The sequence below is a fragment of the Dermacentor albipictus genome, chromosome 1, assembly GCF_038994185.2.
Source record: "Dermacentor albipictus isolate Rhodes 1998 colony chromosome 1, USDA_Dalb.pri_finalv2, whole genome shotgun sequence".
In the NCBI taxonomy this organism is placed as follows: domain Eukaryota; kingdom Metazoa; phylum Arthropoda; class Arachnida; order Ixodida; family Ixodidae; genus Dermacentor; species Dermacentor albipictus.
The window spans coordinates 5,208,005-5,233,901 of NC_091821.1; the positions used below are offsets into that span (position 1 = coordinate 5,208,005).

General features: G+C 49.5%; 1 protein-coding gene across 9 annotated transcripts in view; it reads left to right on the forward strand.

The window, feature by feature from the left end:
* Ctl2 (Choline transporter-like 2) overlaps positions 1 to 25,897 on the forward strand; it is a 608,937-nt gene that overhangs the window by 51,574 nt on the left and 531,466 nt on the right. The window contains exon 1 of one of the 9 annotated variants that reach the window (XM_065452837.1): positions 22,504 to 22,564. The exons of 7 other annotated variants lie outside the window; for them this stretch is intronic. In XM_065452837.1, the coding sequence (XP_065308909.1) occupies positions 22,510 to 22,564 (55 nt within the window). In that variant the 5' untranslated portion in view covers positions 22,504 to 22,509. Of the gene's footprint in view, positions 1 to 22,503; positions 22,565 to 25,897 lie in introns of those variants that run through there. One more of the 9 variants, XM_065452843.1, reaches the window with a different exon arrangement.

Sequence of the window (25,897 nt, forward strand, 5' to 3'; positions counted from 1 at the left end):
ATAACGACCCTGTCTCGCTTGTGAGCGCGTCTGCTTGCTCTTCCTGCAGGCTAGAACTCTGACACTCTAGTGCTACGCTCTCATTGAGCTGGTCAGCTGGCAGGCTCTCCTCAACTGTTCTTTTGTCCCTCGGGCCTAGCTCGGATTCGGGTATTGAAGTTATCCCCTTTTCTGCTTCCGCTGGAGGAGCTTGAGCATTTTCAGCCGAAAGCGCCGCGATCTTACGAGCTTGGCCTCGGGTCAATGCCTGTACTATGCCCTCTCCCAGTTTGAGCCCTCTGTCACGCAGTAACTGATTCGAACGATTCGAAAAGATGTAGGGATACTGCAGTGACAAAAATTTGGAAACTGCAGCCTCAGTCTCTAGCTCCCCGAATGGTCCACTGATTTTGACTTTGGCCATGGGCAGACACACGCTGTGTTCTGTTAGATATGGCGCCGTTTCCTGAGGCTACTTCGAGTTCCCCAAACCACTTCGAATCGCAGCACAGCTAATTGAGGAATGCAGAAGCAGGGGTGCCACATTCCTGAGGCAGGACACTTGCAAACAAGTTTGTACGCCGCCGGGATTAGAAGGGGCCATCGGACAATAGAGCCCAATCGTCACCCCTCTTCGCCTTTGAAGAAGGCATTTGCTACCGCTGCGGGGCCGTAGCACCGGGAGCAGGTGGGCCTTCGGACAATGGAGCATGAGCGCCCCCACTTCTCCTCCTTTGAAGAAGCGCATTTCAAGTCTGCGAGGCAAGACCGCAGAGAGCCGCCGGGTGTGACAACGCGATACGGGCGCCAACCATTGGCTGAAAATGGCGTCATCTGAGCGGACTCTCCCATTGGTCAAACATGACGCGACTTCCAGTGCTCGAAGGGTTTATAAGAAGCCTTCCAGAGAGACCGGAGCATTCCCTGATTCCCTGATTGACTTCTCTCGAACTTGCCGCGGGCCGCAGCGTCCGAGTTGCTGCCGGCCCGTACTGACTGTACGACTGGTTCTTCAGTCTCACCTCTTGTATATAATGTAAAATAAATACTCCCAAGTTTGTTTTTCATCCCGGAGTCCGTCCTTCAACCCCTACAGTTCTTCTACAACCTGTTTTATCCATGCTACTTCTCCGGTGAAGTCATCTACCGTCACGTAAGACGGATGGACAATGTCCAGCGTGGCGGCACTGTCTCTTAGCCCTCGGCATGGTTTTCCATTAACTTGCAGGTCGTGGAGATATGGACTTAAAAGTTCCATATTCTCATCTTTTTCCTCCACGTAGGAAAAAAACTACGCTAGACTTCTGGCAGTTTACAGCTATATGTCCCAGTTTGTGGCATTTGTAACAGCGAATTGGTCTAAAAGATTCGAATTTTCTTTTCTGTTCTTTTTGTGCGGTTTCTCCGTTAAGTTTCTCCTCGCTCTTTTCTGCGGGCTTTTCCGCCATGTCTACAGGCTCTGATCGTCTAGTTTGCGCACCCTTTTTGAACGGAAATGGTTTCTGCGGTCCATTTCGACCGTCCCAGTTTCCCTCCTCGGCGTTCAACTTTCTTCGGGTTGCGTACTCTTCGGCTAATTCAGCCGCCCTTTCCACAGTGTTTACATTACCTCTGTCTTGCACCCACAGTTTCACAGCTTGGGGGATGGTTTTGTAAAACTGCTCTAGACACATGCATTCAATGATCATGTCTCTGCTGTCGTACGCTTCCGCGCTTTTAAGCCACTCGACTAGGTTGGTCTTTAAGCTATATGCAAACTCCGGATAGCCCTCGCTATCTTTCTTGCCTGTGCTCCTAATCCTTTGCCGAAAAGCTTCGGCTGAAAGGCGGTATTTCTTCAGGAGACTAGCCTTAACTTTTGCATAATCATATGCATCCTGCGCACTCAATCTGGCGATTACTTCCGCCGCCTCACACGGCAACATAGACAGCAACTCTGTGGCCATGTACTCGGACCGAAGTTCATCTTTTCGCAAGTCCTTTCAAAATTGCTTAGGAACAAGCCTATGTCGGTCCCGACCTCAAGTGGCTTTAATAGCCTGTCCATGCGGTACGATTCTGCCTCACTTGTTCGTCCCAGAGCGCCTTCACTTCCTTGAGACAACTCCAAACGTTTGCTTTCAAGTTCAAGTTGCATTTTCCTTAACTGAAACTCGCGATCTTTATCGCGTTCCTCTCTCTCTCGTTTTTCCCTGTCCTGTTCTCTCTTTCGCGTTTCTCTCTCTTTTTGAGAAGTTCCATTCCCATTTCAATATCTTCCTCACTGGCCTGATTGGAAATTAGCTCCAATAATTCCGATTTTAGCATTTCCTTGCTCACATCTAGGCCAAGTTCCTCACCAACAATCAACAATTCGTCTCTCAGCAGTGTCCTTAACTCCATGACTGCTGCTTTACTGCCTTGATTCTGCTCTCTAAATCTAGGTAGGAAAACACAACCTAGCTAACACACAACAATCTAGCTTCCCTACTGTTCTAAACAGAACAACCACAAAATGAAGCCTCGAGAGTCAAAGCAAAAACCAAGCACTCACCGCGGATACAGCACCATGTCGCAAAGTCCATCTCACCGCTGTCAGCCAGTTGTCAGGATTGGGGGCTCAATCCCATCGCTCGTGGTCCTTTGCCAAGATTGGAGTACGACATGGATTCGAAGGTAGCTGGCCCATGCCGTCGTCCAACTTATTTACGCTGAGGACGTCGATGAAGTGAAGAACTGCTTCTCATCGAGAACGAGGAATATAGGTTTATTTACAGAAATTAAATCAGTCTAACATGACTGCTTGAAAAAGAAGAGTGTCAGTCCAACATGACTGCATGAGAGAAGTGTATCAGTCTAACATGAATGCTCAAGAGAAGTGTTTCCAGCATTCGCACAACAACTGTTTTTATACACTTGGTCTGCCGGCCATACGAGGCGGCGACTGTTCGTTTACTCATCGCCAACTTGCTGCCGCTCCGCAGAACAGTTTACGTACACAAAAGCACACACATTCCGATGCCCGAACGACGGCGTTGGAGGGGTGCCGTTCCGGGAAGTATCGGTGCCAATCGTGGGTAGCTCGTTGTCTTGCGTCACGCCGAGGCATGGGAAGCCCCAAAATACGGCTTTCCCGCGGCAGCTTGTCCATGCGTATCAGATCAGGTCCGCGCTGGAGAACTCCGGAACCATTGTTCGCACACCGAACTCGTTCCGTCACAATGTCGATGGGGCTGGTGGAAGGAGGCGGTTTTCAGCACAAAGGCCGCTTCTTCGAACGCCTCCTAGCTGCAGCGACGGTGAGTGGGGATGCGCGTCGTGTCGCCCAGTCGTAACTGGGTGGCAATCTTGCCTTGCAGCTCGCCATTCTTAACAGTGGGGGATGCACGTCGTGTCGCCCAGTCGTAACTGGGTGGCAATCTTGCCTTGGAGCTCGCCGTTCTTAACAACGCCCAACTCAAGCACCATTGTAGCATGTTACGGTGCTAGTCCCATCAAGACAGAGACGCGAACGCAAACATAAGAACGTGTTAGAAGACAGGGTCTTTGGCCTCGTGCCAAACATATCCAAGCGAACAATATGTTAACAATCATGCCGTCGTTTCTATGAAAAGAGGTTGTGTATTTAAACTTCTGGAGTGACAGTCGAATCCGCCAACTACGGGAGCGCGTGAAGCCGCTGGGGGCCACATTGTTAGAGGAAAAGGAGTGCGGCCACAGTACGTGGCAGCGGTATACGCGCGACGCAACCTGTGCTTGCGGTTCTGCGATGAAAAAATAAAATTAAACCCCTTTAGGAAGTATATCAGTCCGCCATTTTGTGTTGCAGTTGTCAAAAATGAAATGTCATGGTGGTGGGTGCCTTGTGTTCTGTGTACAATATTGTTACGAGGAGTTGCGAAGAAATGGTTTAATTTACAGGAGAATTGGACGATAATGGTAGCGTGATCGTAGCGCAGCCCGGCCTCTCTAACTCCTCGTTTTCTTCGTCCTCTCTTTCTTCTCTTCTTGTCCGTGCCTTTCGTATCTGTTACATTTCCCCGCAAGCAGACGAAGCCCGTGGGGCGAGTCAGGATGTACAAGCAGGGTAGAAAGGCTTCAGGCGAGCAATGAGTCAGCTGAGTTCTGCTTGATCGCCAACCATTGCAGGGGAGGCGAGCTATGGCGTAAGTGAGTTCGCTCAGGCCGTCCACAACTACAAATGGGCCTGAATATTGTGACAAGAACTTTTGGCGCAATCCACGCTTGCCTTGCGGTGTCCGTGACGGTCGTTGTATCGCTCTTTCGAATGACTTTGCGAGGCCAGAGTACGAAGACGAGCTATTCGACGCGCTTCTTCGGCGAGACACAAAGTCTCCGATACAGAATCATCACTGTTCAGAACGAAGGGTAAGAAAGTGTCCAGAGGGCTTCGCGGTAACCTTGCATACAGGAGAGAAAATAGGCTATAGTTCGTGGTTTCGTGCTTCGCAGTGTTGTATGCATAAGTGATGAAGGGCAGCACGTCGTCCCAGTTCATATGATTGGAGGAGACGTACATAGCAAGCATGTTAGTCAGCGTTCTGTTTGTCCTTTCAACGAGGCCATTGGTCTGTGGATGATACGGCGTGGAATGACGGAACTGTGAAGTGCACAAACGAAGTAACTCTTCAATGACATGAGCCGTGAACTGGCGACCACGGTCGCTGATGATGACACGTGGTGGGCCATGACGAAGGACCACGGAACGGAGCAGGAAGGCCGCCACGCAAGCAGTGGTGGGAGACGGTTACACGGCTGCAGTTTCTGCATACCGTGTAAGATGGTCTACGCAGACAATTATCCAGTGGTTCTTGTTGTTGGATAACGCGAATGGACCCAAAAGGTCAATGCCTACTTGCTCGAACGGCGTACTGGGTGGTGTCAATGGCCGAAGGGAACCCGGGGCTGCGGTGGTCGGTCGCTTGTGACGTTGGCACGTTTCACAACTAGCGACATAGCGCTTGGTTGTTTCGTACATCTTGGGCCAGCAAAAGCGCTCCTGCGTGCGGTGCAGCGTTCGTACGAAGCCGAAATGGCCGGATATCACATCGTCATGCATGGCGCGTAGAACGTCGGAGCGGAGACTCTCGGGGACAACAAGCAGAAAACGCGCTCCATGCCCGGAGTAATTAGTTTTGTACAGCAATTTATCACGGACAGTAAAGCGACCGCTGCCTTTAGAAGTACGGGCGGCGACAAAAAGCGGATCAAAGATGGCATCATCCCGTTGTTCTCGCTGAAAGTCTGCCGCGTCAGGGAACGTAGGAGTAACAGCAGCGAGACAGTTGTCAAAATTCTCAGCATAGCAGTCGGTAGTCGCAAGAGGAATCTGAGAGGGGCAGTCTGCGTCAGCGTGACGACGGCCATTCTTGTACGATACCACAAAGTCGTATTCCTGGAGGCGCAGCGCCTAACGTGCGAGGCGACCAGAGGGATCACGCAAACCGACCAGCCAGCATAAAGAATGATGGTCGTTGATAATCTTGAATGGTCTACCGTAAAGATAACATCGAAACTTTTGTACGGCGAAAACGGCTGCCTGGCATTCCTGTTCCGTAACCGTATAATTGCGTTCAGATTTGCTCAGACAACGGCTGGCATATGCGACATGTTCTGCGCCACTGTGACGTTGTACAAGCACCGCTCCTATCCCGATTCCACTCGCATCAGTGTGAACTTCAGTCGGGTAAGATGGATCGAAGTGACGCAAGAGGAGTGCTGACGTTAATATAAACTTTAGTTGAGAGAATGATGCGTCACACTCTGGTGTCCAATTGAAGGATGCATTTGGTCGCAAAATACTTGTCAACGGGTAAACAATGTCGGCAAACCGGGGAAGAAAACGACGAAAATACGAACATAGGCCAATGAATGAGCGGAGTTCTCGTGCTGACTGCGGTGGCTTGAAGGAGCTCACTGCTTCAATCTTACGAGGATCGGGTCTGACGCCATCCTTGTCGACTAAGTGTCGCAGGACCAGTGTTTGACGTTCGCCGAACCAACACTTTTTTGAGTTAAGGACCAGCCCAGCTTTCTCAATGCAGTAGAGAACGAGGCTGAGGCGTTCGTTATGTTCTTCAAACGTGCGGCCAAAGATTACAACATCATCGAGGTAACACATGCATATCTCCCACTTTAGACCACGCAGTACTGTGTCCATGAATCTTTCAAAGGTGGCAGGAGCATTGCAAAGGACAAAAGGCACAACATTAAATTCGAATAGGCCATCTGGAGTCACGAAAGCGATCTTTTCCTTGTCGGCAGGGTCCATAGGTATTTGCCAATACCCCGATCGCAAATCAAGTGTCGATAAGTAAGAAGCAGCGGGTAAGCAATCAATGACGTCATCGATTCGCGGTAGTGGATAGACATCCTTCTTCGTCACTGCGTTTAGATGTCTGTAATACACGCAGAATCTCCAGGAACCATATTTTTTTCGGACCAGGATTACTGGGGCTGCCCATGGACTAGATGACTCTTGAACGACACCTTTGTTCATCATCTCCTTGACTTGCTCGGCAATAACTTTGCGCTCGGACGATGACACTCGGTATGGTTTCTGGCGGATGGGGTGTGCTGAGCCGGTATCTATTCTGTGACGAGCGCGGGACGACGGTAAATGAAGGGGTGCATCTCCATGCGTGAAGTCGAATGCGGCCTCATGCCTGGTAAGGACTTGTACCAGTGCTCTCCGTTCCGATGTACCGAGAGCCTTGCTGATCATGCCAAGCATTAGCTCTTCAGAATGGCGATTATCGCAAGAAGAGCAAGCTGCAGAGACGTCCGTAGTTAGTGCCGCTATTGAACTACATGCGGCTTCATCGAAAAGAGCGATTTTCATACCGCGAGGAAGGACAATCGGCGTGGCGGAACAGTTCAGCGCCCACAATGTGGCGACTCCTCTCGTCATGCACACGACAGAGCAGGGCATGAGTATATTTTTTTAGCACAGTTTACGCGGAGAGGCCTAACTACAAGGTCAACACAATCAGCATCAACAGTAGTAGAAACACGAACGGGCGTCAGGCACCACGATGGTCGATCACTTCATCAAGAACACTGAGTGTGTCTGTGACCCCGTCTTCACCACCCAAGCTTTGTTCGGAATGTGCTGATATAAATAACTTGTTCAATGAGATTTCACCACAACCACAGTCCACGGAAGCGCCGCACTGTTCAGGAAAATCGGTACCAAGAATAACGTCGTGCGAACAACGAGAAAGAACAAGGAATTCCGACACAAACACTTTCCCAGCCAACAAAACACTCACAGCACAAACACCAAGGGGATGAAGCCACTCGCCGCCTACTCCACGAAAGGTAATACCGTCGTTCCAAGATAACATAACTTTGCGGCCTAGCCGGTTTTTGAAAGCGAGGCTCATCACAGACACAGTCGCCCCAGTATCAACTAACGCCGTGGTCGGTATTCCGTCAATCGAGACATTCACTGTGTTTTTGAACATCACAACAGGCAAAGGTATGTCTTGCAAAGACCGTCCGGTGACCACACATCCACTGACCACGGATGCTAGTTTCCCGGGGGCGGTGAGGAAGAACGGCGCTGAGGGGACGGGGAGCGACGGGGACGGCTATTTGGTGCCATCAAACTGCGCTCAGATGCTGGCGAATCACAGCGTCTGGGCTCGTGTGAGAAGTGGTCCATTGTAAGGAAATCGGTTTTCTGTCAATCGAGACATTCACTTTGTTTTTGAGCATCACAACAGGCAGAGGCATTTCTGGCAAAGACCGTCCGGCGACCACACCTCCATTGGCCGCGGATGCTAGTTTCCCGGCGGCGGTGAGGAAGAACGGCGCCGAAGAGACGGGGAGCGGCGGGGACGGTTATTTGGTGGCGTCAAACTGCGCTCAAATGCTGGCGAATCACTGCGTCTGGGCTCGTGTGAGAAGTGGTCCATTGTAAGGAAATCGGTCGTCCGCAGGTCATATGAAGTACGGGTTCTGGGTGGCGAGAACATCGATGGTGTCCTACGTGATTGACGGGCTTGGCGACAATACCGAACTATATGGCCTGTGGAACCGCAGTTGTAGCACACGGGAGGGTCGCGGTTCACAGCGTCTTCCTCAAAACGAATGATAGGTGGCTGCGGGCGGCGACGAAGTTCGTGGTCATGTGGATAACGTGTCTCTGCTGCTTGCTGAAATCCGTTATATCTTTCATAAGTCGCGTCGTGGTAGTAGGGTCGATGCTGTTCTTGTCGTGGCCTGACCCGCCTTGGTTGCTCAGTGGCTATGGTGTTGGGCTGCTGAGCACGAGGTCGCGGGATCGAATCCCGGCCACGGCGGCCGCATTTCGATGGGGGCGAAATGCGAAAACACCCGTGTGTTTAGATTTAGGTGCACGTAAAAGAACCCCAGGTGGTCAAAATTTCCGGAGTCCTCCACTACGGCGTGCCTCATAATCAGAAAGTGGTTTTGGCACGTAAAGCCCCATAATTTAATTTTAATTTTTTTGTCGTGGCCTGACAGAAGTCGCAGGGCCTCGGGGGTAAAAACGCGGCTGCTCTCGTTGTGGCCGAGCGTCATAAGTAGGGCCTCTGTCGTAGAGACGCGACTGCTGTCGGGGCGCGAGTTCATAATCCTCAGTGCCCCTTGCCGCAGGATACGGGGAGAAGGATACCACGTTTGGCTCAAAATCTGGTGGTAGGCGGAAGCTATGAGTGCCTGGATGTGTCACTTGCGCGTGCAGGCTTAGCTCTTCCCGAACTATTTGTCGGATCGTTGATGCCAGATCGAGGGGCTGGTTGCTGTCCACGCTTGCAACTGTGGTCACATTGGCTAGCCTGCCAAACTTCGGCGTTATGCACCTCATCTTTAGTTGCTCGAAAGTACGACAGTGCCGAATGATGTCAGCGATGGAAGCCAGGCTGTCTTTTGCAATGAGGAAATTGTAAACATCCTTGGCGATTCCTTTTAGGATGTGCCCGATTTTGTCTTCCTCGGACATTCCGGAGTCCACCATCCTACACAGCTTTATTACTGCCTCAATGTAGGTCGTGCAGGTTTCGCCTGGTACTTGCGCACGTTGCAGTAGCGTCTGTTCTGCCCTTTTCTTTTTCATCGCGGAGTCGCCGAATCGCTCTTTGATTTCTGAAACAAATCTTCCCCATGTTGTGAATCTTTCCTCGTGGTTGTCGAACCACACCAACGCAGTATCCGTTAGAAAGAACACGACGTTCGAAAGCTGAGAAGCGCTGTTCCACCTGTTGGCGGCACTCACGCGGTGATAATGGATGAGCCATTCTTCGATGTCTTCGTCCGATCTTCCGGCGAAGGGACGCGCATCTCTCAGTTGCAGAACAGAACTTGTCGGGGCAGCAGTTGGAATGGGCCGTTGTCCTTCTGCGTCGTGGGACATGTTCAGCTCCGGTGAATTCGGTGGGAGTCCAGCAAGGCGATGGCTCCGTCGAAGAACTTGTGGTTCTGCCTCCGTCTTCGGGTGTCGATTACGCAGCACCTTTCACCACAACTGTTACGAGGAGTTGCGAAGAAATGGTTTTATTTACAGGAGAATTGGACGATGATGGTAGCGTGATCGTAGCGCAGCCCGGCCTCTCTAACTCCTCGTTTTCTTCGTCCTCTCTTTCTTCTCTACTTGTCCGTGCCTTTCGTATCTGTTACAATATGTTGCGAGAACTGAAAAACAGTCGCTTCCTGTTTTCTTCATTCAGTAACCTGCCGCATGCATCGGCACTGTGATGCCCATTCGTCGATACGTGGTGTCGGCCCGTACTGACACAACGACATGACCTCGAAATGTAGTATCCTTATGCCATTTCTTGAATAGATCACTGTTTGTGTAAATCAGCGTTTTTGGTTGGAACCAAGAAAACAAGAAAAAATATTCAAGCGGTAGGTATTATTTTTGTCCGGCATTTGAGTTCTAGCTGAAAAGAGTCGGTGAAAGCAAATTTACAATAAAGCTAAGGCGACCCACAATCTGCACACAACCGCAAGCCTACATGCGCTCCAATGAGAATAACCTGCTAATGTTAAGGTCATGTGTCAGCTGGCCGCTCAAGCAATCTTTACTTTTTTTGTTCGTTTCTGCATCCATGCTGCCTGCGTCTGCGGCATAAACGTGAAGTGGGAGGGTGGTGGTGGGGATGGTGGTGGTGAATTGTAGCAGCAGGCGGGTTTAGCCTGGCGAACAAGTCCGGCAATTGCTCCAGGCAGATTGATAAACAGAAATTGGTGGAGGCAGGTGGTAGCGTAATGGTTAGCGTGCCCATTTCCCAAATGCAAGATGGAGCATTTGGGAGATGGGCTCGAGTCTCGGTGGTTTGTTTGTGAAGACAGCTTTCTGTGCTCTCTGGTGACTGCGAAGCTCAGAACGAGGCGGCATCCTGACAACGGTCGCCGTCAACGTAACAGAATAAGCGGGCGTGCAGTCACGCCTAAAGCCGAAAGCACATTCAGAGGAAATACACTATACTCTTGCCGACAAAAAAAAAAAAAAAAAAAGAAAAAAAAACGTGATGAGTAACGAGTGGTGTTGTTGAGCGAGGCTGTAGAAGCATAATGTCACCATAGACAGGACAACGCTCCAATCCCGGTGCTCAGCAGAAATATACGTCGACAGTGTGTCAACTAGCGTGTAATTGATACTTCATTAAGGTCGTTGCGTGTTTGTGTTGTGTCTAGCAGGAGCGAGTAGCGTAAGAGATGACACTGGAGAAAAGGCGGTGAGTGAAGTCCGCGAAAAGTAATTGAGGATAGCCATATTGAACGCCGACGCCGTGTTGAATAAAGCCTGCGACTTCAGTTGCTCAGCCGCCAGAAAGGCTTGTGTCGTAGCATACCGCGGGGCGTATTTGGTAACCACAGCGATAAACATACATTTTGCGGAAGTAAACAGAGGAAAGGGACGTAGTGAGTTGGCCGCCCTTTTCGAGCTCTGGCTTAGTTTGAAAAATGAATGTGGCGAAGTATGACGCACAAAATAGTATATGTCAACCCAAACGAATCAGCGCGGTCATACTTGCGCGACACGCCATGGTGGCCTGCCACCAATACATCATGAACTTGCAGCGATGCGAGTTTTCATTGCGTACTTGAGAATAAAAACGAGCACATCGGAGACGTCCGAGGGACATTTCTAGGGTACAAGAGCACAACGCCCCCCCCCCCCCCCCCAAAAAAATCACGAATATAAGCTTGCGAATATGGGCGTCGTAAGATCGAGCACTACGGCGCTTGTTGATCTTGTTTAGGATCACGTCAGCATTTCATTCAGCGTTTATTTCTGAGAAAAAGAATTGAAGGCGCCGGTTTATTTGCATCACAATGGCAGCCGTAATCAGGCAAACATTGACAGCATTTCATTAGAGAGTGCCTGTCTACTCTGTGGAGATTACGCATGACAATGACAACAAACGCAGAAAGCTTTGCTTACATCGATTCGCACATACATAGGATTCGCATAATTTTTTCACTCATTGAATACAGTGCATTCTGCGGTGTCATTCTTCGACAGATGTTACCGATTTTCGCGCAATGAGGATTGGAACAAATTGTCTCACCTTCCGGCTGTCACCTTCCTCCTACTGCCAACATTCCTCCCCCTCCGTAGTTGCTTAGCTTTTATTGGGTTCGGCTGCTAATCACGAGGTCTCGAGATCGAATCCCAACCACGGCAGCGGTATTTCAATGGGTGTGAAATGCGAAAACCCGCGTACTTAGGGTTAGACACGCGTTAAAAAATCCCAAGTGGTCTAAATTATTCTCGAATCCTCCACTACGGCGTGCCTCCTAATGAAATCGTGGTTTTGGCAAGTAAAACCTCATAATGTGTTATGTAACAATCGTTAAGGATGTCCTGTGCAGTCGCACAACTCTTGAATACAATTAAGCGTCAGGAGTTGTGCGCGAGGTCTTTGAGTATGTGGATAGCCTTTATGGCGTTCGATAGCTGCTAGTCTACATTGCGGCTATATAATAAAGGCGGAACGGCAACATGGTAGAGAATGTGGAGAACACACAAATCCCGCATATATTACTGCACAATAATTTTAAATTAAATAATACATTAAAATAATAATAATAATACATAAATATAATAAATTAAATTAACTTTCGAAGTTAATCAACAAGAGTAAGACAGCTGACATAAGGAAGTATAATATGGATAGAATTGAACATGCTCTCAGGAACGGAGGAAGCCTAAAAACAGTGAAGAAGAAACTAGGAAGTGGCAAGAATCAGATGTATGCGTTAAGAGACAAAGCCGGCAATATCATTACTAATATGGATGAGATAGCACAAGTGGCTGAGGAGTTCTATAGAGATTTATACAGTACCAGTGCCACCCACGACGATAATGGAAGAGAAAATAGTCTAGAGGAATTCGAAATCCCACAGGTAACGCCGGAAGAAGTAAAGAAAGCCTTGGGAGATATGCAAAGGGGGAAGGCAGCTGGGGAGGATCAGGTAACAGCAGATTTGTTGAGGGATGGTGGTCAGATTGTTCTAGAGAAACTGGCCACCCTGTATACGCAATGCCTCATAACGTCGAGCGTACCGAAATCTTGGAAAAATGCTAACATAATCCTAATCCATAAGAAAGGGGACGCCAAAGACTTGAAAAATTATAGACCGATCAGCTTACTGTCCATTGCCTACAAACTATTTAATAAGGTAATCGCAAATAGAATCAGGAACACCTTAGACTTCTGTCAAGCAAAGGATCAGGCAGGATTCCGTAAAGGCTACTCAACAATAGATCATATTCACACTATCAATCAGGTGATAGAGAAATGTGCGGAATATAACCAACCCTTATATATAGCTTTCATTGATTACGAGAAAGCATTTGATTCTGTCGAAACCTCAGCAGTCATGGAGGCATGACAGAATCAGGGTGTAGACGAGCCATATGTAAAAATACTGAAAAATATCTATAGCGGCTCCACAGCCACCGTAGTCCTCCATAAAGAAAGCAACAAAATCCCAATAAAGAAAGGCGTCAGGCAGGGAGATACGATCTCTCCAATGCTATTCACAGCGTGTTTACAGGAGGTATTCAGAGACCTGGATTGGGAAGAAATGGGGATAAAAGTTAATGGAGAATACCTTTGTAACTTGCGATTCGCTGATGATATTGCCTTGCTTAGTAACTCAGGGGACCAACTGCAATGCATGCTCACTGACCTGGAGAGGCAAAGCAGAAGAGTGGGTCTAAAAATTAATCTGCAGAAAACTAAAGTAATGCTTAACAGTCTAGGAAGAGAACAGCAGTTTACAATAGGCAGCGAGGCACTGGAAGTCGTAAGGGAATACGTCTACTTAGGGCAGGTAGTGACTGCGGATCCGGATCATGAGACAGAAATAATCAAAAGAATAAGAATGGGCTGGGGTGCGTTTGGCAGGCATTCTCAGATCATGAACAGCAGGTTGCCATTATCCCTCAAGAGAAAAGTGTATAATAGCTGTGTCTTACCAGTACTCACCTACGGGGCAGAAACCTGGAGGCTTACGAAAAGGGTTCTACTCAAATTGAGGACGACGCAACGAGCTATGGAAAGAAGAATGATAGGTGCAACGTTAAGGGATAAGAAAAGAGCAGATTGGGTGAGGGAACAAACGCGAGTTAATGACTGCTTAGTTGAAATCAAGAAAAAGAAATGGGCATGGGCAGGAGATGTAATGAGGAGGGAAGATAACCGATGGTCATTAAGGGTTACGGACTGGATTCCAAGGGAAGGGAAGCGTAGCAGGGGACGGCAGAAAGTTAGGTGGGCGGATGAGATTAAGAAATTTGCAGGGACGGCATGGCCACAATTAGTACATGACCGGGGTTGTTGGAGAAATATGGGAGAGGCCTTTGCCCTGCAGTGGGCGTAACCAGGCTGATGATGATGATGAATTTTAAATATCGTTCTTGCTTCACGCACGTGGACAACCGCCATAAGAGACTACTTTGGAAACTAACTGCAAGTATTGTATATGTCGTACCCAATGGTGTACCTGGCCTGGTGGCCAGTAAATGGAGACGTAATATTGCGAACAGCTTCGGCTATAGCATGCTAACGGACGACGACACAAACTGAAGTGACTATTGCAAGAGTGAACAGGGAACACTAAAGACGCTACAAGGACCAGCGCCCAGTTGGATGTTTGCGCTTACCCTTGTCGCCTCTAGTGTCCCGTGTCCACTCTTGCGCTAGTCACTTTAACATGGAATACCAACTAGCCCGGTCTCACACCCTGCGACGACACAGAGACAGTTTGCTCAACTCTTGTATCGTGACTTTTGTGTTAAGGTGAAAAACCAACTTATCCACGTATATGTCTTTATGCTTAAGCACATCTAGATTTGCAGCTGCGGCGGTGGCCCATGAGTGCGCATTGCAATGTCGCTAGTGAAATAATTGTGTGCACCTTAACGAATTCGACAGTGGAAAATCAAAATCCGTCCACGACGGCGTCTCTAGTAGACGCTGTGCGATGTTCGGACGTTAACAATGTGTGCCGACTGAAGAAAGGCTGCCCCGAAGTACAGTCGAGCGCTATGCGAGCGCGATTTGAAGGTTATCGCGCGAGCGTCGACCGGGAACGCGAACAGCGCCATGGCCCAGAATTCTCTGCCAAGGCGAGGGAGGTATCAGGCCTGCTTCCCTCACTCTTTTTGCTGTTCCTTCAGCAGCCGTCACTCCCTGCTGGGCTATCAGTTTCTTTTTCTTTTTGGTTCTGCGAACAGGCAGTGATCGTAGTGCGCACGACGTATTCTTCGGTATTATCTGAAATTGGACGTTACGAAGCTGTATCTAGCCTATGTAACGTCATTTCTACTGAGCCAGGAAGAATGGGGGACCAAGAGCATTAGCTTAAGGCCGCGAAGGTACGAGGTAACCAAGTCCACACTTTATCGCAACAAATGGAAAGCTAAGAATAGAGAGAAAGGGCGGTGAGTTTGTCGCGGGGTGATAGTTGTTGTATGTAACAGCGAACGAGGGAGAGAAGAGTGCGAAATCATGATTTTTCCTGTCCCGAAACCGGCCGCCAGGTGCCTGGAGTGCTGGGCTGGTTGACGCTCGCGCGATAACCTTCAAATCGCGCTCGACTGTACTTCTGACGATTAGGCTAGCTTCTTTATTCCGTAGAACGAAAAAAAAAGAAAAGGAAAAGAAAAAAAAGAAAAAAAAAGAACCGCATCAAAAGCCCAGAATCAACCATTGCTCGTCGCGACTAAACGCTCTTAGGATGACGAGTAATTTCTAGGCGACGAGCGAATACGCTTGATCAAGAACACTGATAACACCGGCGGGACAAGCATTGTGGCGAAGTTCAATGCGCAGGGATAGCTTTTATTTTTTTTTATATTTTGTTTGGTTGACGTCATCACGTGTCACCGCGGGAAGTTTGAAAAGTTTAAGGTTAGTACGCCACGTGGTGGCACTCACGCGAACTAAACCCTCATGTCCAGAAAAGCTGGATACGAATGCAGGCGGGGGAGTAAAAGGGACCGGCCTGCATAATGCATCCACCTGGTGGCGCAAAGCTAAAACACAAAAACAGCTAATATTGCAGTAAGGAAGTCTATTCTACTTCGCTGGTGGTGTAAATTTTCGGCACTGGCGTAATCGTGTTGCTGGCAAAAATTTGCACCCGTAGCAAAGTAAAATACACTTGGTTATTTCAATATTAGCTGTTTTTCTCAGTTTGAGCTTTGCGCCACCAGGTAGCTGCACAATGCAGGGCGCTCCCGTTTACCCGAATACCGGACACGCTAAACCTCTCTATTAGAGACTTTTAGTGTGTCCGGTATTCGGTAAGCGCGGGTGGTTTGCCGGTTTAGCGGGGGCGTAAACGTGAGTGGCCAGATTGGTGGCGCCAGTTGGTGGTGCAAAGCTCAACTACACAGAGAGCCAATAACTATATTCTGCCTAGCTGCTGGTTTAAATTTTTGACAGCAGCGTAATCGTGTACACCATTACGCCGCTACCGAAAATTTGCACCAGCAGCGAAGCACAATACAGTAGGTTACTGCAATTTTATCCCTGTGTTGGTCTGGTTGAACTCTACGCTACCAGGCGGCTGAACCGCTCTGGCCGCTCACGTTTCTGCCCCCGCAAATCCGGCAATCCGCCCAAACCGCTCCCGTTTACCGGAGTAGCGGACAGGCTAAAAGTCCCTAGTAACTGCTTTTAGTAAAAACAGTTTAATGTGCTTTACTTCATATGCTTGATTTCATATTTAAAAAAATTATAACGCAGCAACGATCAGACGTTGATGGCGACGCGAGCGCATGCGACCTCACTGCGGCTTGCGTTTGGGGCCGCTAACCTATAACAGAGAGTTTTAGTATTGGGGACGCAAGGCATTGGGGCCCCAAGCGCTTGGGTGCGTTTGCGTTTGCGTACGCAAGCAGAAACGTGTTATAGGTTAGCGGCCCCAAACGCAAACCGCAATGAGGTCGCATGCGCTCGCAGCACCACCAACGTCTGATCGTTGCTGCGTTATCATGTTATAAATGATGAAATGAAGCATATGAAGTAAAGTACATTAAACTCTTTTTATTAGAAGCAGTTAATAGAGAGGCATACAGCGTCCGGTAATCGGGTAAACGCAGGCTGGGGCGTTGGGGCGGAGCCATGAACTAGAGTGACCTGCATGGTGCTGCCACCTGGTGGCGCAAAGCTCAAACAGACAAAAACAGCTAATATTGCAGTAACCAAGTGTCTTTTACTTTGCTGCGGGTATACATTTTTGGCAGCAACACAATTACGCCAGTGCCGAAAATTTACACCAGCAGCGAAGTAGAATAGACTTGGTTACAGCAATATTAGCTCATTTTGTCGATTTGAGCTTTGCGCCGCCAGGTGGGTGCACCATGCAAGATGCTCCCGTTTATGGCTCCGCCCCAACACCCCAACTGCGTTTATCCGAAAACCAGACACCCTAAACCTCTCTGATACATATAAAAACGACGTCTGTCGACACTTGGCGAAAGATTTATTAGATTATCTACCCGCTAGCTACTCGTAAGTTCTCCTACACCGCAAGAGTCACGTGGGTAACGTGACCTCTTAGGGGCAGCGATGTTTTCGGCCGCTCCAACAACCCAAGGACGCAAGTAGACGTAGCGGTCTGCGCATGCGCAGTAACGTCGCCCCTAGTTCTTGCGTACGCAAGCCGCTTGCGTCCCCAACACTAAAACTCCCTAACGTTTCTGCTTGCGTACGCAAACGCACCCAAGCGCTAGGGGCCCCAACGCATTGCGTCCCTAAAACTAAAACTCTCTTTGTCACTCGAAGGTTCGGCGCGGTCACGAATCAGCCGAGCGTCTGCTCTTCGCCGCCAGCGGGCGAGACCGGCATGCCTTGCGCGCCTTCCCCGGTGCGGATACGCGTTACGTCACACGAAGAGGTTCGCTCGGCTGCTTGGTCCCGTTTCGGTTTCGTCTTTGCGCTTTCTTGCTTTAAAATTATATTGGAATTGCCAGCTACCCCTTTTGACGTGCTCGACCCCAATTATTACAACGCTGCCACGACTTGAATTCGTTGTAGCTTGCCTCGGAGCCAGGTTAACAGCGTTTCTAAGAGACACTCTCCTACAGAACAGTCCATATTACTGTTGGACCGATTCTGGCATCTGTTTCTGCTGTGTTCAATCCATAGCGACTAGATCGAAGTCATTTGTTTGTAACGGAGTCATTGAAGTTGAAACCCAGACGGAGCCAACTTGCTGGGGGTCACTGTACTGGGAAATACAATCTCGCAGACCTTGTGACAAAAGGTTTATCAGCCCGCTCCCTAGCAAGTGGTATGGCCCCGATTGGCTAGCTCCTGCTCTTGAAGCATGACCAAATAAGGAATAAAGCGCCGATTCGAAAATTTCGTCGCACGAAGAAACGCCATGGACATAGTTGCGTCTAGTATGAACATACTACACGCGACCAAATATAGTCGCTGATATAAGATTCTTAGGATAACTGCATAGGTAAAGAGATTTATCCACACTTATCAAAGGCGCGCCCATCATCCATGGGTAGGCCGTCTTTGTACTCTAGAAATGCGAGAAAGCGAAGTATGGCTGAAGAACATGCACTTGCTGGCATTTAATAAAGACATCGTCTCATGGCAAGCCACTCGAGAAAATTTTGCGCATTCGGGACCTCCATCGGTTCTTGGGCAAAGAAGGCGTACTTCGCATAAAGACCCTCCTGTGGACAACGCAGCGACTTCGGACGACGTGAAATGCACGGCACTGGTCGGCATATTGCATACACCTCACTGTGAACGACATTCATCGGCGCATTCTTCGTGGGGGTGTTATACCCTCGCTGAGCTACGAGAGCGGTTCTGGTCGCCTAGAGGGCGTCATTGTGTTACGAGAGTGCTGTAAAGTTTGGAGTCGGGCATGGAATAGATGGTAGCTGGCGCATGCCGTCGTCGAACTTGTCCACGCTGAGGACGTTGTTGAAGGGAGAGACTTGTTCTCATCGAGAACGAGGAATATGGGTTTATTTACAGTATTTACATGAGAACGTTACAGTTCATCAGTCTAACAATACTGCAAGATCGTGGAATGCACCTTCAGCAGCCGCACAACGGCTCCTTATAAACACTCTGTCCTCCCTAGATCCCTAAGTGAGGGAAAAACGGCCGTTCAACCTGCTACAAACTCGGAACGTTAAAAGCATCGTAGCCGACCCGCCTTTAAGGGGGAGGGTTACACACACTTCAGCACAGGTTTCACTGACCGCGCCGAGGGGAATGGGTTCTCGGAGACACGGTGCTTTTCCTCGAGCAGGCGCCTCTTCATCCCAGTGTTGACCCTGCAGACAATGGCCGCCGTGTCTGTCTATGACTTCTAAGCCCCGTGAGACGGGTGCCAGACATCTTCTCCCAGGATTTCCACCGCTTCTAACAAGCCGTGGCGGCCACGGCGAATCCATGAACAATACTTGGTCCGCCGACCGCGTTTAGTCATAGCGGCGGCGCTCGCTTGGGGACGCGGCGTATTGTTTTCCCAGAGCGAGTCATCGCAGCGCGCCGGGCGCGTTCCAAGGTCTGGTTTTCCGAATATCGCTGCCCCCACCCCTGTGGCTGGCTGGGCATATTTTGTAAGTCAGTACCCTTGCAGGCCGTTCGTAACAGTGCTTATAGGTTTGTTCGATTCAGAAAAAGGTGCATGGCACCTCAAACGAAAAAGTGCAGGGGGTGCCGGGTTGCACCCACTCGCTGCAAGGTTCAAGGCTGCAGTGCACCGCGGCGGCACCTTGCCTTGCACCCCGTTCAATCGAGCACGGGGGTGCAGGGTGCACTGCTGCACCTCGGGGAAACGAGGGTCTAGGTGCAGTGCACCGTGAATAGGTGCAGAAGGTGCAGAGAAACTAGGCTGAATCGAATAGACCTTATAGTAAATGTGGCGTGTGTTTGCGATTCCGGCTGAACGCTGCTACAACACCAACAGCGCCACTTCCAAAGGACAGTGTCCCGATCACAGCAGTTTCAAGTCAGCGGCGTCGACTTTGATAGGCCTGTGTTTGTGCAAGGAGACATTACCGTGAAAGGCTGCATTGTTTCTACATGCGTGGTAATTGGAGCTGTGCATTTAGAGCTGTGCACAGACGTGGCTGTTAAGTCGTTTCTTATGGCTTTCCGTTGTCTTGTTGCGCGGTGTGGAATATCAATAATCCTATATTCCGGCAATGCTCTAACGTTTAAAGCAGCCAGTCGGGAACTCAAGTCCACGTACAAGATTATTCTTCCAGACATACAAGGGCAGAACTTTTGCGCTACGAGTCATATAACGTGGCTATTTATTGTGGAGCGTGCTTCTTGGTGGGGAGGCTTTTAGGAAAGAGTGATTCGGACTGTCGATGTCTCACGAGAACGTTAGGGAAAGGTAGCTTCAACTGTGAACAGCTGCGTAGGCTTTTAGCAGAAGTCGATGCAGTGGTAAATTCTAGACAATTAACATATTTCTGCTGGCGCTTAAGACGTCGATGTTCTTACACCTGCACATTTTTTAGCACTTGGACGACTCACTGTGAAGTTAGTGAAGCGTCAGAGAATCGCACTGACGCACTGCGCCTTTGGAGAGGACGGCAACGCAGGCTATTTTCTGGAACCGCCGGTACTACCTGTTGGCTTTTGGAAGTGCACACTTCGGCCTGTCAAAGAAAATGACATTCATGCGCAATGACAAAGTGCTGATAACATTTTGGAAAAGGGGAAGGATTTCCAAAGTATATGAGAGCACTGACTGAAACTTTCGCGTGCCGGCTATAGTGAACAGTACCGAGATTATACGAGGTCGATACTTGTACCTCGGCTAGAAATGTGCCAGTGGATTTGTCTGGGGCAGAGGGTGTTGTAAATCGCGTGGATGGTTGGCTGTGTACGCCATGGGACTGCTTTCATGTATGCCACGTTTGGACGGTATCGCGCTAAGCGCCAATAAAGTTTACAGAAGGACTTAAGATTTACGCTCTGTCGAATGCTTTCGTGCTGTCTATGGATGCCATATATAATGGCTTCCCGTTTGGAATTGTTGCTAGCCGATAAACATTTTCAACGCACCCGTCTACTGGTGTGAACGCCCTAACCAGCACAGGCGCGATTGTTATCTGCCTGCACTGTGCTGCACTCGGTGCTCCTGCCATTCTGGGGTGTATACGCGCCTTCGACAGGCAGGCAGCCTTTTGAAGCAGGAGTATGCGTGTGCATGTAATGTAGCGCTAATTGGCTCTGAGCGCACACAGGGGGAAAACTTGCGGCAGCAATCGTTGCGGGCATGTCTCGAGAAAATCATAAATTGGCTCCATGGACGTCTACGTGGAGAGCTTCATTCTCAGCTGAAAGCTTTTACGTGAACTGCTTATTATTACAGGAAGGTCACTAGATCATTCGCCGTGTGATCGATTTCGCCTTCTAGAATTGATCTTGCAGCACCTCCCAGGTCCTTCATACTCACTTGGCCGTCTTTTTACATTCCTGCGCAGGTTATTTACGAGGAGGAGATGGCTCGTTCCTTCCCTGACAGAATAACTCGCTGCTGTTACTCAGTGGCTATGGTGTTGGGCTGCTGAGCACGAGGTCGTGGGATCGAATCCCGGCTACGGCGGCCGCATTTCGATGGGGGCGAAATGCGAAAACACCCGTGTACTTAGATTTAGGTGCACGTTAAAGAACCCCAGGTAGTCAAAATTTCCGGAGTCCTCCACTACGGCGTGCCTCATAATCAGAAAGTGGTTTTGGCACGTAAAACCCCATAATTTAATTTAAATTTTTTTCCCTGACAGAATATTTTTGATTTACTTGGCATGCCATTTCTGCAGAATCGTAATGTCCCAAAACGCTCGATTTTGCCGGTGACGAGGTTGTCGAGTTATCTTAGCGCGGATCATTGCGACACCAATTTTTCTCTTCGCCCGTGATGAGCGTCGATGCCACTTGTTAGTGCTAGTGGTGTAACCTTCGGCTGAGGTTTGTGGTTCTTTGTCTACGGAACTCCACCTCTCTGTGCTCCTTCACCCTGTGTCGCTTAGGTTTGTACGCGAGACTACGATGTGTTCGTTATGTTGCGTTTAGTCTGATCTTCACACGTGAGATAACCAAGTGGCGGATTCCAACACAGAGTAACAGCATATGGTTCTCTATCAATTTGGACAATAACCATGCAATACAACAGTCTTAGGGCAGCGCTGCTTGCTGGGCCAGTTGAGAAAAACCAGCGAAGACATGCGACGCGAAGAAAACCACGCCGTTCGTGCACTGCGCCGCCTTGCTGACGCGGCCCGAAAGATTCCCAAAAATCCGGTCTTTAATATTGAGCGTTATTTGCTCTTCGTACTACCTGGCACAGGAAGTCCACTTGCAACCTTGTGGCAAGGCGTTGATACGCGTTGAATATCACGCTGACGCGGTGGACATCGGCAGTGAGGAGATCGCTTAAGTTGATGCACGTAGTGTGTATACAGATGGGCGAGAACCCCGCAATGTAACTCTATTAGAGGGTTTCTCGCCCCGGGGTGCAGTTTGCTCGGTCAGTGAAAAAGAAAAGCTTTACGATGATTCAAAAGGCAGTGCTGCTCGGAGCCAGGAAAATGGGAAATGAAGGCGACCGGTGTGGAAATGGTGCGGAAGCCGTGTTTGGCTGGCAGAATGTCGCCGTGTCCATCAAGCGATGAATGCTTGGCATAACCGAGTCTGTGGACATAAGGAAAGACGAATGGATTTCTTGTGCGGACTAGTAAAATACGGTTCAACTCTTGGTGGCTAAATGTATGGAAAGGGCGGAATATAAAGAAGGTTACTTTTTATGGCAATAATATATCTTACGAATACATTGGTTTGTTGACACGGGCCACAGATCTTGAGCGCCGAGAAGAGACGCAGTAGAAAGTTTCAACGCTCCGAAAGTGCGTCCATCCATTTGCGCGCAAGGTGGTCAACTTCTTTCTTCGCCCGTATTGCTAACCTTGCCGGTGCTGCGTTAGCAGCCGCAGTGGGCGGCGCTCGGGGTCCCGTCACGGCGTTCTGCGTAAACAGCTGCCGCCAGATGTGGCCCACCTGGCGAAAAAGGATGGACGCCCGCACTCCGCTCGCCGGCGCAGGTACGTCTCGTCGTTGCGACGCGTTTTGGTTGGCGCACCTCGCCTTGTTCAGCACCTTCTCGCTCGCTTTGTGCACTCTAGGGGGCCATTTGGTGCTTCTTTTTTCCCGGCGCTTTTCATTGGGCGTTTGAGAAGCCCGCCCAGTAGTGTTATGCGTTCGGGAAGAACATCGGTCACGCGTGCATATCTTGAACGGCAATCGCAAGGTTTGGGCTCTGCTTGTTTGCCCATCAGTGAATACTTGGCGTAGGGTTGGCTTCACTGCGTTTAGCTCAAACGTGAAAAGCGCACTTTCCAGGTTTCAGCCATGGAGCTCGCAAATAGCCCCAACGCCGCCTGACGCACTTATCGTTTGCAACTGTGTGCGCCAGAGCAGGGCGAATTCGTTCGAGGTTTCCATTGTAGCAGTTTGCTGCGTTTGGGTGGGTGTGGGAATATTCCAACAGCAGTCAAATATTCTTTGATTTGATTCGACGATTTGTTTTAGAGCTATCGTACTCTACATCTACTCTGTTGCTGTATACAAGCGGTTGTTGCCATAAGCGCATGAAGCAGACTAGCTTCTGTTTGAGCATTATCCATGCCTTTAGACAACCTGATTTGTTGCGATAGACGCGAGGCTCTTTATTGTTTAGCCAATGTCACCGTGCTTGAATCCAGACTTGTACACCTTAAAGGAGTAACCCATTACAATTACTTGCTTTAAAAAATTTGATTCATTACGGTTACGAATTACTGTTCCTTGAAAGTAAGTGGGCAATTAATAAAAAGTAATCCAGTACCTTAGCGTTACTTTCCTTCCCACTTTGTATTAACATTGTACCAAGTAGAGCGCGCTCGCCCTGCGACCTCAGCAGCCATTCATTTATCTTCACTAAGACTTGCTTGTCCAGATTTTCTTCCCTAACCTTCCCTCGACACTCACTCGAGACTTGCTTGTCCAGATTTTCTTCCCTAACCTTCCCTCGACACTCACTCGATGTGCGCACCGGAGAGGAGGGCTTGGCGCAAAACGAACGAGTGCACAACCTTGTGAGATAAGTACTGTAAGACGCAACACGGATGTAGTGGGCACCAAGTGTCACGGGGGAATACACGCCAACTAGCCCGATTCAAAGCTGTTCTATAGATTGTGCATCTTTACTGAGCCAATGGGCTCTGGATTGGGTCCTCTACGAAGCGCAGCGCTTCATTGTTGCTATGGTTACGGAAAGGCGCTTCCGATAAGGCCACTGATAAGCTGAAAAATCGTCCCATAGGTGATTACGTGGCATACGCGCTCGATGTGGGTATCGAGCCATCGGAGCGCTGTGTCAGTTTGTCGGCCAACGTCTGCTGGGCCTCCTCTCGGCGCCCTTCACTCGTTAGCCATTTAGACCTCAATGACGAATTGTAACGGACGCCAGCAAACGTTCACGCTCCTTGAAAAGGTAACCAAAACTGAAATGTAATTGATTATAAAGCTGCATAATATTCAGTCCTAATAGAGCTGTTCATGAGTTACAATCGCAAAAGTAGGTGTATATGAGTCGCCACCGCAACCGACAAGTCTGGGACGCCTACAAGATGCACCACAACGATTTGTTCCGCGGGCTATTCCCTCCTACAACCAGCCTGAGAGTGCGTTTCTACCCATGACACCCATGTCACCGGTGTCACCCGCGACAAGCCGCGACTCCCGCACTTGCTACAGCTGCGGTGTGGCTGGACACATTGCTAGGTATTGCCACCGCCGCCAGCAGCGTGCTCCATGGTTTAATTCCTACACGCCCCGCGTGCCCGCTGATGAGCCCTGGCCATATCCCACTTCCTTCCAGCTGCTGCAGCAGGGACGCGCAAACCGCAGTGACTCCTCCGTTTCCGATCGCAGCCTGACACCACCACCGACACGACAACGACGCTCTCCATCACCTCGTCGTCGCTCGTTATCACCGCCGCCGCTGGGAAACTAGCTGGTGCGACCGACGGGGGTGAGGCCGCAATATGTCCATCTCCATCAAGACCCCCTTGTGTAAAATTGTTTAAAAACAAAGTGTGCGTTTTAGTTGACAATGTGAGTGCTTTTGCTTTAGTTGACACTGGGGCGGCAGTTTCTGTTATGAGCCTGTCCTTCAAAAATCGTCTTGGACAAAAAGTTATGTTTTCTTGGGATCGGAACGCTACCTTTCGTAGAGTTGGCGGGGAAATGTTACGCCCACTTGGGGTCTGTTCTGTTTCAGTTATGATAGGGAAGCAGACATTTAGAAGTGAATTTACTGTGCTTGCACGTACAACGCATGACATTATTTTAGGAATTGATTTCTTGCGTGAGTGGGGGGCAACTTTGGATTGTGGAAGTGGCGCGATTTCTCTTCGCCGCGACGCGCGAACTTCAATGACAGATAGCACCAGTGATGCCGCCGACGTTCTCACCGTGTCACAAGATGTGTGTTTGCCCCCTAAGACTGCAATGTTTGTACCTGTCACTACTTCTCGCCCTCGTACAGGTTCTTGTTGTGGTTTAGCCGAGCCCGATTATAACAATGCGCTCAAGAAAAATGCGATAGTCTCTCGCTCCCTCGTGGTTACCATTGATGGTTGTACTCGTTTGTGGACAGTGAACGTTTCAACCCAATCCATAACATTGCCGCTAGGACTCAAACTGGCTAGTTTTGATGAACAAGCCATTGTCAGCGTCGGAACGGTCGAAATGTCAACTGCCGAAAAAAAATCCAACCCCGACTCCATCTATGATAATTCTGCTGACTTTAAGCGCATGATTGACAAGTCGCTGTCTTCTAGTGAGCAGTGTCTGCTGGAAGCTGTGCTCGCTCGCTACGCCACAGTGTTTGATTTTGCTCAAGGCCAACGAGCGTCCCATACACCACCGGCGTCTCGTATGCAACACCGCATCCATACAGGGTAAGCAATGCCAATTCGTCAGAAGCCCTACCGCGTTTCACCTTCAGAGAGAAAAGTCATCGCCGAGCAGGTCGAAGAAATGTTACAGAAAGGAGTGATCCAGGAATCATCTAGCCCTTGGGCTGCTCCTGTGATCCTAGTCAAGAAAAAAGACAACTCATGGAGATTCTGTGTGGACTATCGCCGCCTAAACACCGTCACAAAGAAAGACGTGTACCCCCTACCACGAATAGATGACGCCGTCGACTGCCTCCACTCCGCGTCGTATTTCTCTTCTGTTGATTTGCGGTCAGGATATTGGCGAATCCCCATGCACCCCTCAGACAAGGAGAAGACAGCCTTCGTGACACCTGACGGTCTCTTTGAATTCAACGTTATGCCCTTTGGCTTATGCAACGCTCCAACGACATTCGAGCGATTTATGGATACCGT